Source organism: Mustela lutreola, chromosome 15 (assembly GCF_030435805.1).
Source record: "Mustela lutreola isolate mMusLut2 chromosome 15, mMusLut2.pri, whole genome shotgun sequence".
In the NCBI taxonomy this organism is placed as follows: domain Eukaryota; kingdom Metazoa; phylum Chordata; class Mammalia; order Carnivora; family Mustelidae; genus Mustela; species Mustela lutreola.
The window spans coordinates 53519157-53532633 of NC_081304.1; the positions used below are offsets into that span (position 1 = coordinate 53519157).

A 13477-nucleotide genomic window follows, 5' to 3' on the forward strand; every position below is an offset into this window, starting at 1 on the left:
TCTGGCTAATTTCTTCACCCAGATTATAAGCCTTTTGAGCATTATAAAAACAGAACTGCCAGTGCTGGTAGCATTATTGGTAATCAATAAATTCTTAATGAATAGGACAAAGGAATTATTTAATTCTAAAATACACAGAAGAAATGCTAGACCTTGGCATTCTTAAGAACAATTCGTTTTAGTTAGGACAGACCAGGAAAAAGGTTATTACTTAACAAAAAAATACGTGTTTAGGATACATTAGAAATTTAAGTCTGAGGGACCTCAAAATGGGTAAACATGGCAGATTAAAGGTGCCTGCAACCCTCTGTCTTCTCCGAAAACAAAGAGACATAAAGCAGAAGTGGAACCTGAACAGACCCTAAAAAAGAACCTCAAACAGAAAACTCTGGCTTTGACAGAACCGGGGAACACTCCCACAGCTGCCAAGCACACGGAGGACGCCGAGAAGGACATGTACCTCTGCAGGTGAGGCGAAACACGGAAAGAATCTGACATGAAGTGCGTACACTGGGTGGGGGGGGTGCATCACAGCTATAAAGTGACAAAGCAGAATGAGTGCCTGAGACTCACATCTGGCCAACAGCAAGCTCAAGTTCAGTGGAAGAAGGAGCCTGAGGTCCTCCATGTGTGTCCCCGCTCCCACCCTGAGCCACACACTTAGGGCCCCCCTGCATCCCTTCCTTAGCTTCCAGGGGACTGGACTTGGGATGACTCATCTGGCCCAAGCTGGGACAATCCTGTTTCCTCTCACAAGGCTCTGTGACGGGGCAGAGGATTCCGCCAGGCCCGGAGGCTAAGGCTGAGGCTGCCATTTTGATGCTGAATCTGTTCAGGAGAAAGTGGGATCGGAAGAGGCAAGGTGCCGAGAGGAAAATGAAGTTGCAAGTACAGAGCAAAGTGGAGGTGGACAGGGAGTGAGGAAGAGAAAGACTAGAGACAGCAGCTGATGCAGCAGACTTTTCTCCAAGACAGATGAACCAAATATGAAGTCAGAAGGAAGGGCCTCAATGGGGTGGTGGGTTTGGAAGAGGCCTGAGACGCCGGGGAGGGGCTGAGCCCAACACATGTTCTCAGGCAAGCTAGGTCTTCGAGCTTGGGGACCACAGGTAGAAACAGGGTCCCAGGGGCCTCAGGGGCCCCCAGCAACTGCCAAGACCAGGTGTCAGCTTCCGGCAGCTATTACCTGCTATGCAACAATACTTATTCCTCCTACGCAGGACTGGCATGCATCTTAGTAAGGACGAAGGTGGACATCTCCTTCTAACCCCCGCTCCTCCTCTGACCCCGCACCTCGGCCACCCTCAGACTACCAGATCCGTTTTCCCCAATGAGGACCAATGTTGCAGGTAGCCAGGCAGCTCTGGGGAGTGGAAGGAGCTCCAGGTGCAGGACACCCATGACAAGGAAGGGGGTGGAAGGAAGGGAGATGGGAGGCTCAGAGGCGTCATGCTTCCTGGTTTTTCCTACGACAAGTTCCTTACCAACACATGTCCCCAGATACCGGAGCTGTGGATTGCTCAGGCTGTGATGAGTCTGTGCTGACACTCAGCCCCAGGGCAACAGAGGCCGTTGGCTCCAAGTTGATGGGGGATAAACTCTGGGGTGAGGCGCCACTGGGACCCTCTGGAGCCATGGTCTCCATGCATCCTTGGATGAATGGAGATGCCGGAGCTCTCCAGCTAGCCAAAGGCACCAGGACTCCGCGTTTAGCCACGAGCATCTGGGATGCTTCCCAAGGGACGTGAGCTACAGTGTGCTCAGATTCGTCAAGTGGCCCCCAAGCCATTAAAGACTCTGATAAGTAATTCTGCCACAAAGGCCCCAGGGCGGAAGTAAAAAGCAGGGAGAGCCATGGGGTCAAATGTTTCCACAGGAATTGCACTTGGTAAACAGAAGCTGCAGGAAGATGTTTCTGTGAGTCACCTGCAATTATTATGGAGGCCACAGCATTCTCTAGAACAGTCAGAGTGAGCAAGCACTTCTCGTAGGCCTGCAAGGGCTGAGGTGGACTTAAACACGTCACCTTAATATTGAGGGAAAAAAAGAAGAGTCATTTTTCCATTCACTAGGAAAAACCGTATTTTCCCAACAGATGATAAGGAAGACAGTCTTCCTTTTATTAACAATGAGCGATACCTTCGATATACAGACTTGGCATTTTATGGAGGCACTAAGATGGAAAGGCTTTGAGAGACAGACACGATCCAAGAGAATTTGATGGCAACGGTGGCCAGCCGCGAGCTGAACGGAGCGACAGCGAATGTGACCTCCGCCACGACCGCCCCGGCCCACGCCGTCATCCACTCCCCTGGGCCCGGACCAGGCCTCTGCTCACTCCTGAGATGCTCTGGGACATTCTGAAGTTCTTTTAAACACATAAAGGCGATCACAGCGATCCCATTGTTAGGACGCATTCCTGGTGTCCCACTGCCCACAGGTTCAAGCCAGACTTCTCAGTATGCTGCACTTCCGACCGCATCCCCTAGCACTCCACTCTTCCGTGTCTGGCCCACCCTGACTGCCTGGGCTTCGCACCTGCCGCTCTCTCTACTTCCTTACCCCTCGGGTCTCAACGCATCCGCCACTCCCTCAGGAACACTGTTTTTCTACTTCCCTTTCTCAAAGGGTCTCCACCAATTGCTCTGCATTACCGTTTATTTTTGTGGCACAACTGATGGCCACTGAGAATGACCTTTTAAAATTTACTTGTTTCCTCCCCCCCCACAAAAAAATTTTAAAAAAATAATAAAAATAAATAAACAAAATTTATTTGTTCATGGTTTACTTTCCCCACCAGACAGTAACAAGGGCAGGAAACAGGTCATGTCAGTCATATCCCAGCACGTAGCTGGAGCCTAATACCCAGATGTGCTCAGCACACGGCTGTGGGAAAGTCGTAACCACCACAGTGATGACCACACAGTCACTCGCCGTCTGCTTTAGAAGAAGGGTCGCGTTCTCATCCAACACTATGAGGTAAGGGTGGTCTCCCCATTTTCCAGAAGAGGATACAGCAGTTTACTACCACGCCTGGACTCAAAATCTAGATTCCTCACCTGCTTTACCAGGCAGGGTGACTCCAACTTCTTATGCTCTGCAGTCTACATCAATACGGGCCCCAGGGAAAAACCAAGTGCCCCGAAAATCCAGCTGTTCTGCGCACAGTAAAATTCACACATTTCAGGCGTGTGGTTACTTCTGACTTCTGAAAAAGATGAATGTTTTGTCCATGTTTTAACTGGGTTGCTTTCTTATGAGTGGGTTTTAGTGATTCTGTACGTATTCTGGACATAATGAGCTCCATGATTTGCAGTATTTTCTCCTATTCTGCGGCTGGTCTGGTCATTTTCAGAAGTGTTTCTGGAAAGGAGAAATTTTTATTTTGGTGAAGTCTAATTCTCCAAACACTTCATCTATGGTTTGTGTTTTTTGCGTTTCGTGGAAGAGCTCTTTGCCCACTTTCTGCAGCCAGATTCTGTGTCCTGACCTGGCGTCTCGTCCCCCTGCGATATTCACTTACTAGTAGTTCTGGTAGTTTTTTTGTAGACTCATTTGCATTTTCCATGTTAACCCTCACACTGTCTGGAAGGGAAGAGTTCATTTCTTCCTTCCCAAGACATGGGCCTGTTGTCTCTTTTCCTTGTCTTGCGCTCAGGAGCCCCAGCACAACACACAGCACGGTCCCATCCCTACAGGACAGCCCTCGCAATCCGGTGTGGCAGGCACCTTTTGATCTCTCAGTCTCCTTCTGGGCTTTGCTTCCTCACTACGCTCCTTCAAATCCTTCCCCCGGAGTCTGGCCAAGTCATTTATTTTTGTCCTTAAACACATACTCTGCACTCCCTTCCTGGCACCTTTACCCCTCACGCTCATCTCGCCTCATATGACCTCCCCTTCACTCTATGCCTGTCCCATCCGAACTTGGTTCATTGGTCACCGCCTACAGCCCACCCGCTCCGCTCCCTGCTCACGGGCTGCTAGGGCCTCCTCATTCCCCTGATGCCCTGTGCCAGGTATTTCTTTATTTTTTTTTAAATTTTTTATTTTTTATAAACATATGTTTTTATCCACAGGGGTACAGGTCTGTGAATCACCAGGTTTACACACTTCACAGCACTCACCAAAGCACATACCCTCCCCAATATCCATAATCCCACCCCCTTCTCCCAACCCCCCTCCCCCCAGCAACCCTCAGTTTGTTTTGTGGGATTAAGAGTCACTTATGGTTTGTGTGCCAGGTATTTCTAACTCAGAGTCTCCGCTTCTGTATTTCCCGCACTTGGGAGGTCACCTTCTACTTCTCTAACGTGTCCATCCATCCGTCCAACCATCGGTGCCCCCACCCCTCAGTAAGTGTCAGCGATGTGCCCGGCGTGATGGCCGGAATGCAGGCTCCGTGATGTGAGGGAGTCTTGCCTGCTTTGTTCCCGCCGGGATCGTGGCACTAACAATAGTGCCGGGGACAGGGCAGGCGCCCGGCAAGTGGCTTCGCGTCAGTGATCGCGGGCGCTGGAGACGCACAGGCGGAGGACCCGGCCCTTGTCCCGGAAGAACACATGTAACGTAGCAGAGCAGGACTCAGAGGAAACCGCGAGCCACGTGCTACTGCGTGCTGCAGCGGAGGCACGACAGCAGAGCAGCCGGGGCTCCCCGAGGAAGCGACTAAGCCCCATCGCTGCAGCCTGGGCGGGGCCGCGCCTTCCCGCGGAGGGAGCGCCTGGAGCCACGCCCGCCGGGCCCGGAAGCGCAAGGTCCGCACACCTGGTGACACAGGTGACGCCAGCAGCGGTTCCATTCGGGCACAACCGAACACAAAGGGGTGAGTGAGTAGAGGTGAACATCGCAAGGGGGTGAGGCTGCGAGGGCCGGGAAGGCTCAGACCCCAAAAGGCCTTCTACAACGCAGTAAAGCACTGAAAACAAGTATTTTCTTGTAGATCTATTTAGCAGACTCCCAAAGGTGTTTTTTTTTTTTTTTTAAACATTTTATTTATTTATTTGACAGAGCTCACAAGTAGGCAGAGAGGCAGGCAGAGAGAGGAAGGGAAGCAGGTTTCCCACTGAGCAGAGAGCCCGATGCGGGACTCGATTCTAGGACCCCGGGATCATGACCTGAGCCGAAAGCAGAGGCTTTAACCCACAGAGTCACCCAGGCGCCCACGCCCAAAGGTTTTAAGGCAGAAACCGGTGGGATCGTTGAAGGGGAAGGTGCCGAAGGCAGCCAGAAAGAGCGGCTGGAGACCAGCTGGGGCGCGGTTCTAAGGCGCGGGGCGACCCGGGATGTTCTGCCCAGCGCGGGGCGACCCGGGATGTTTTTGCCCAGCCTGGTGGGGCGAGAGGGCAGACGCCAGGGTGCTGCTGGGCACTGGAAAAACACAGTCTCGCCCACGGTCGGATGAAGGGGGCGGGAGGGAAAGTCTAGAGTGACCTACAGGCGCCTGACTCTGGAATGTGAGCCAGCATGGGAGAGGCAGTGACGTCCTGAGATACACACTTCCGGAAGCTGAGACGCCTCTGGAAGCCCCAAAAGAGATGTTCAAAGGGTCTCCACCCAGAAGAGCAGCAGTCTGGGCCAGAGGTATAGACAGTGCCGAGTGCATTGTCTGCCAAGAATGAGATCAGGAGGAGGCTAGCGACCACCAAAGAAGGTGCGGCCAGAGGAGGAAGGAACGGAAAGAACTTGGAAAAGAACAGGTTGGGTCAGCTCGTGCCCATCCTCTGGGTCTCGGCTTCAAGACCTCACCCCTCCGCTGAGTCCACCCCAACCTCCGCGGTTTGGGTCAGGTTCTCCTCTTTGTGCTGCCCCCTCCCCCGGCACGTCCCTCCTGCCGCGCTGACCAGGGCACCCCCGGGTACGGCACCCTCGGGTACGGCACGAGGCTTGGCTGGCAGGTGCATTCAGAAATACATTTACGGAGTAAACTGAACGCACGGCAACATTTCATGTCCTTGACACGCTCGGCCCGCTACCTCCTTGATGCCGTCCTAAGAGAATGGAGAGCCCGTTATCCACCTCTTAGTAGCCCTGGCAACCGGCACACTCCTCTCCTGGGACGACCTTCTCTTACAAACGTGTCCTGACGGTGGTAAGCAAGAAGGAACGATTCAGAAATGCCACTGCTGGGTGGGTGTACCAATACTGGCACAGCTGCGGAACCAAGTACACCTGCCACTTTCTGAGTTTTCTCCCTTTCCAAGTGTTTTGCTTCTTTCTCCCCAACCCTAGAAACTAATCTAAATTTCTTCTTTATGTTATTGCCTGATAGGTATTGGAATATTACTGTTTTATTTTATTTATTTATTCTTTGGGGAATATTTATATTTTAAAGCAAATTTTGGAAAGAGGTGAAATTTCTACAAATGACTCCTTTTTTCTCTTGAGTTTTAAACCTTCTTCCCAACAAGGCACATGTATTTGCATGATTTTATGGATCTTATTACCACCTGCACGGCGATGCTGCAAGGTAGGAACGGCAGTCCTAGGGGAGGGGGAGGTGGTGGGGAAAGGTTGATCAGTGACTTGCCTAAGCTTTGAGTCTGTTAGGTACCATTTTTCACTAGACTCTGACCATATGAAGAACATCTAAAGATGGAAATGCCTTCTATTATATAGATTTTTTAAAAATTGCTGGTTAATGTTCTCCAATCACCAAGTTAAGACTTGGATCACACTGGATCTGACTTTCCAATAGGAAGATTAACTTCTCTTGACATTAACCTTCATTACGTGACTTGTGGATTTGACTCCTTGGGTGAGTTGACCCACCCTTTCGTGAAAGTTCCGGATGTGTGATATGAAGTCTGCGCTCTGTTCTCTGCCAGAGAATCAAAAGGGAGCTCTAAGCCCAACTCCCTCCTGACAAGTCATTCAGAACTGTGACATTTTTGTCAGAAATGTCCAGGCCGTGGGTCGCCTGAGTAGCTCAGTGGGTTAGGCCTCTGCCTTCTGCTTAGGTCATGATCCCAGGGTCCTGGGATCGAGCCCTGCATCAGGCTCTCTGCTCATCGAGGAGCCTGCTTCTTCCTCTCTCTTTGCCTGCCTCTCTGCCTACCTTGTGATCTCCATCTGTCAAATAAATAAATAAAATCTTAATAAATAAATAAAAGAAAAAAGAAAAAAAAAGCTATTTGGAGGGGTATGTGGTATGGTGGGTACCTATAAACTGATTTAGAACATACGTTCCAGTTAAGTGTTTTTATTTTCCTCCTCTAGTCGGAAAAAAAAAAGCAATTGGAATTTATAGGAAGTATACTTAAAAAATAAGGGAATCCTGTTCTACCAGGTGACAGTGAGTTGTTGTTCAGCCTGGACGTTACTGAAAGTGAGAGTGGGATGCCATCAGCAATCCTACTGGGAACCAGCACTGCCCTGGGCAAACGGGATGAACAGCCACTGCACCTCTAGCCCACTGTACAATCGTGTCCCGCGGCAGAGGACGCTCCCCACACTGCCCGACACAGGGCTGAGACCGGCATCCTCTCTCCTCTCTCTTTCATGGGCTCCGTTGAACCCCTGGAGCAGGGGCACCTGAGTGGCTCCGTCGGCTGCGCGTCCGACTCTTGGTTTCACTCAGGTCATGGTCTCAGGGTCCTGCGATCGAGCCCCGCATCAGACTCCACGCTCAGCAGAGTGTCTGCCTGGGATCTTCTTGCTCCCTTTCCTTCTCCCCCTGCTCTCTTACTCTCTCTCTCTCACATCAAAAAATAAGTAAATCTTTCATCCCTGGATCAAGGTGAACCGTCAGAGATGCCCCTTAGGCCAACATGTCTGGCCACAAGCTTCTTCCACACAACCTGCTTCAAGGTCATTCACTCTAAGTGGTTCTCAGCCGGAGCTGATCTTCAGGATCTCCCCCCCCCCCCCGCCCCCACGGCTGGGCTTGCACGGAGAGATGTCTCAGAAAAGGATTTGCCTCCTCCATGGATGTCACACAGGACACTCTTCTAAGATCATCACCAAGTGTCCTGTCTAATTTTTTAAGAATGGAGAGGCAGACGTTGGGTTTCCCTAGAGTGGTGTTTTCCTCTCAAGGACGAAGAGACTTTCAGAGACCATTATGTGTAGCTGTTAGGGACTCGGGGCAGGGAGTCCAATGGAGTAGGCCAAATTTCTTTGTATTATTCTGCTACTTCTTTGTATTACTTGGATCCCCTGCGTACTGGGAGTATTCAACAGCATCTATCTTATGGTGCTGCGGGGGAATTAAGTATCAATAAGGCACGCAGCGCTTACCTTTATGGTACAGCTGTGATATCACCGGGAATGCAGAATGAAAGCCACAGTTCAACCTTATCAACTATGTGAACTGGAGACGCTTTCCTTCTCTTACCACTTATCCCGTATTCTATTTTCTGTAAGCCTGACTTTCTTTACACATTTCTCTGCTTTGCTAAAACAGTCTTACGATACCTTTAAGCCTGGAATAAAGACTAAATTAAACAAGCAAAAATGCACTATCTTCTGGGTCAGTGCCATAAAGCATTCAGCGCCCACCTACCCTGCCATGTTTTTCTGGAAGAAACGAAGAAAAGTTCAGAGAACGGCAGTGACACGTGTGTACAACTGTACTGATTTTCCAGGTTCTCAAAAAAAAAAAAAACAAAAAACCCAAAACCAGAACAACTAGTCCAGGCATACGTTTCTTTCTTTACGTCTATTTCTTTAACTCCTTAGAATATAATTTTATTTATGCCAGTAAAAACTTTCAAAATAAACTGCAATTGGGGCACCTGGGTGGCTCAGTGGGTTAAAGCCTCTGCCTTCGGCTCAGGTCATATCTCAGGGTCCTGGGATTGAGTCCCGCATCAGGCTCTCTGCTTGATGGGGAACCTGCTTCCCCTTCTCTCTCTGCCTGCCTCTCTGCCTATTTGTGATCTCTGTCTGTCAAATAAATAAATAGAATCTTTAAAAAAAAACAAAACTGCAATTACTTAAAAGAAAATTAACACAACATATATTTTTTCCTGTATATGCTTGTAGCATTTCTTCAGAATGGAGAGAAGCCAAGCTAGGTACTAAGACAGAAACAGCTGTCATCAGCAAAGACGTCCCAGGACTTCCTTCCCAGACCCGTTAATGATGTCGGGAACCGACACTTCACACGCCCAACTGCAAAGTCTGTGAAGTGGGATAGATTCAGTAAGGCAGGTCAGCCATAGTCAAATGGGGCAGGGAATACCAAACAGAGAATTTCAAAATAAACTGGCTGGGCTTTACACTTAAATGCCTAAGGGCCACTGTGAATGTCAGAACGAGCAAAGCTGAGAAATGGATGCTAACGGATGGTCTGGGGGACTTTCTATACCCCCCAACAGCCACCCCCTAGATCTGCGTAGTAGTTAGTCATTTATCAGGTTATAATAAACCCTACGTGGCGAGATATAAAGTCCCCAGTTTTAAAACTATGATTCTCAGGGCAAGATTTCCTCTCCCCAGACTGAGAACGGCTCCTTGGACCTGTTTCATAAAATACCTAAGTCGGAGTCCTTTTTTCGGCCCTATTACTTGCCCTTTTAGAGGCTTCTTTAGGTAGCAATTAATGTTTATTATTGTAGATGAGATTCTGCCTGGTCATCTTGCAAACAAAAGATGACGGTACCGGTTTAACAAGACTAGTAATTGTGCGGCAGCCTCTCTCCTGTGAAGGACGGGCGTTGCCAATGCCAATCTTCAAGGCCATGTGCGCCCCTCCCTGGATGCATGGGTTGACGTGGCTTTTGTGGGTGCAGGAAACGACCACACTGGGAAGAGTAAGAGGAGATGTGGACAGTGGCACGCCTTTATCTGATCGTCATTAGATGCCTGAAGGCCACTTGCTGGGCTTGTCCCACATTCCCCTGGTTCTCGGGGAAAGCTTGATTTCCCTGCAGGAGGACGTAAGCACGTCCCTGTGATCTGACCAGCGGCACGGGCAGCTTCTAGCTTTTGAGATGGGTCCCAGAGCTTGCATTTGCTCTTCTAGAACAACCCAGATAAAAGCACTTTGGACACTTTAAATGCAAACGCAGCAGATGGCTTTACTTATATCTCAAAAAAGGAAATTGAGTTATCAGTGGCTATGAGACTTCTGTTCTTATGTGTTTTCTTTGCTCTTTATGACATAATGGTACTTTAAATTCATTGAAGAACTGAAAGGCTCCCGACAGCTAATATTAAAAGTCATCTTTACATAGACTTCTGACTATACCTACATTTGTTTCCTTTATGGTTTTACTGAGTATGTGTTGACTACTTGATCCACAAGTTACCCTGCTATATTTAAAGCTCCATGAGGGCACTGCCTGTGGAAACAGGAGAAGGTTCGCTGATTTAGAATTGTCAGTAAAACCATTTGTTTCTTTTTCTTCTTCTTGGCTTATGATATCCACTGGATTTGAAAAAAAAATTTTTTTTAAATGCCAGTTTCAAGGTCTCCAGGAAGTAAAATGTTTAATTATTAACCATTAGTGATATTAAAATATTTATATGCCTTTTAGTTCTACTTAATTGAATTTGGTAGAAAGGAGAGTAATGGGGGTAGTGCTTTCCTCGGCAGATAACAGCATTATCAGTTTGTCTGAAAAGGTAAGGCTTCAGACAGATCTTTCTTCTGAGACCCTATATGGATTTGTCTGAAATCATTTGTGTTAATGGAGTGTTTTCATCCTCAGCCACTACAAGTGAAACAAGTCTGCATTTCAAAATGGAATTTCATAAAGACATTCATTGCATGAGTTACTCCCACAACAGAACGGCAAATCTTAGATCCATTTTGAGGGCTCTGTAGTACATTTTGGGGAGATTTGAAAAGTACCATGCACCCAAATCAATGCACCCCTTGGGGAGGGGTGTTATTTTCAGTTCACAACTCAAGGCAAAAGACTGGGACGTGATTCAGGATGAACGAGCAAAGGAATGTTCTAGAAGACGCATGAGACTTCTATTCATGATTTTACCTGATCTGTCCACGAACCAGAGGTCTGTTCTTTGTCCTATTCATGTTTGAATCAAACGGCACCTCGAAAAACTGCAAAAAGATTGAACAAAAGAGAGAAGACGTTAACTATAATGTGAAACAATTCTCCTCTTCTGCTTCAGTTCTATACTTTTGTCCACAGTAAATGTCATTTAAATTTTGATCATACAGACTTATATTCTTGGTACTTGGAGGAAAATTCTCAGGGAGAGACATATTTAAAATTTTTATGCAAAAGGGGGGCACCTGGGTTGCTCAGCCAGTTAAGCATCTGCCTTCAGCTCAAGTCATGATCCCAGGGTCCTGAGACCCAGCCCCCCGTTGGGCTCCCTGCTCAGCAGGAAGCCTGCTTCTCCCTCTGCCTCTCGTCCCACTCATGCTTGCTCTCTGTCTCAAATAAATAAAATTTTTAAAAATTTTATTTGAGAGAGACAGGAGAGTGAGAGAGAGAAGCAGATTCCCTGCTGAGCAGGGAGCTGACGCAGGGCTTGAGCCCAGGACCCCAGGATCATGACCTGAACTGAAAGTAGATGCCCAAATGACTGCGCTACCCTGGCGTCCCTCAAATAAATAAAATCTTAAAAAAAAAATTATAAGCTTTAATTGTCCAGAATATGCATGGTTTCAGTTCGATCCACTCTGAAAACCAGTTAAGTATACAGCTGCTTCCTTCAGAGGAAGCTAATTGTTGTAGGAGTAAAGTTTTCATGCTCTAGACAATTTCAGAACCTTGCACACATCCCCAAGCCTGTGAATCAACCACTGGAAATGGGACACTAAAGTCAAGAACCAGGGCTGAGGTAATGAGGACCCACATGGAACTGTACACAGCCAACAAGGCAACACTGTGACTGGCATCACCACCCCTCTCTGCCCAGGGCAGCTCCCCCTTTACACCTGTGATCCCAGCACCACTAACAGCAACGCTTCTCGCTCTCAAAGCAGCCCAATCTGGCAATACACAGATATGGTGACCCTAACAATGAGGTTCTGGCTCTGCTTTCCAGAAATTCATACTATAACACAGGGGTCGGCAAGCTCATAAGCCACATCCAGCTGCCTGCTCCTGCTTTGGTATGGCTCACAAGACGATAATTTTGTTTTTTAAATGACTGAAAAAAATATATACAAAGCAGAAGAATATTCTGTGACATGTGCAAATGATAGGAGAGTCAGATTTCAGTGTCCATTAGCAGAGCTGTGTGGGAACTCACCCACACTCGCTGTCTGTCTTGCTTATGGCTGCCCTCATGCCCCAGAGGCTGGGTTGTGTAGTTGCAACAGAGAGAGCATACCCACAAGACCTAAAATATTAACTCTCTGGCCAATTACCGAGAAAGGTCTGCCGACCTATAATCTAACGGAAAGACCGGGATACAGATGATTATGATAATGTGCAGAGTATAGTGGAAGAGAGAGCTGTGCTAACACGGGCACTGAACCAGCCTGGGAGGCAGGCAGGGCAGGGCACACATTCTTCCAGCCCTCTTAAACAGACTTCAAAACTCAGCAGGAGTCAGATGCTTTAAGGGGACTGGAGGGAAGCAAAGAGCAGTCTAGACGCAAGAGGAAACATACAGAAAGAAAGGCACAGGGTGGGCGGCAGGAGAAATTTCATGATATGCTCGAGTAGCTAGAAAGAGTTCAGGATAGCCCAGAGGATAAAGGTCCTCCCAGGCTCTGCAGGGAGAGATGACGGTGACGTTTCAGCTTTGCCAATGACGAGTGGCTAGGGGACACTGTCTGATAGCCAGTGAAATGAGGGGTAGTAACACGCAACTTGCAAGGTTAATGTGAGGATTATAAGGTACTGATACACAGCGTCGTGCTTGGCACGGACCAGGTACGTAATAATGACTCGTTTAACTATTACCATCAGTGTCGCGGGATGGATGCAGAGGACGCACCAGAGGCAGGGGAAGAGCCCGATTGTGGAGACCTTCACACGCCATGCTAACACGTAGGAGATGCATTTTGGGCATCTAGGTCACTAGGATTGCCCCTTGGAGGACGGTTTTGGCTGAAACGGCCGAGGTGACGGAGGGTGAGGGCCTAACAAGGCTGTGGCCATGGAGATGGGAGAGGAATCAACATCCTGCTTCACCCTCTAGCCCAAGGGCCTTTTCAAGTGCACACAGTTTCACAAAGTGCCATTTATATTCCTGCTAGCAACGTCTTAAGAGCTCCACTTCCAGACCCTTCTAGAACTCAGTTCTGGGTCATCTCCGGTGGCAAGGAACTACAACCGTCCGAGGGTTTCGCCAAGGACAAAGGGAATATGGAGTGGCTGGCAGGAAAAGGTAGTTACAAATACCAGTTGTGGCCCGGTGACTAGGGGCAGAAACAAGGAAGCCAAATACTTTTATTTTCATATGATCGTTATGTATATAAACTAAACTTTTTATTCCCCTCTCCCATTTCCTAGTACTGAATGTATGCTAAACAGTATTTCATCTTGGGTCTCAGAATTTAGGCTGTTCAACTTCAAGGGGGACTATGACCCAGCTTGAAGAGGAAGGA

At 48.3% G+C, this 13477-nt stretch overlaps 1 protein-coding gene across 1 annotated transcript in view; it reads right to left on the reverse strand.

Moving 5' to 3' along the window:
• LOC131815781 (protoheme IX farnesyltransferase, mitochondrial) overlaps positions 1–13477 on the reverse strand; it is a 136930-nt gene that overhangs the window by 28092 nt on the left and 95361 nt on the right. Inside the window, exon 5 of the mRNA XM_059147732.1 lies at positions 10938–11008. Within this exon, the coding sequence (XP_059003715.1) occupies positions 10938–11008 (71 nt within the window). The remainder of the gene's footprint in view (positions 1–10937; positions 11009–13477) is intronic.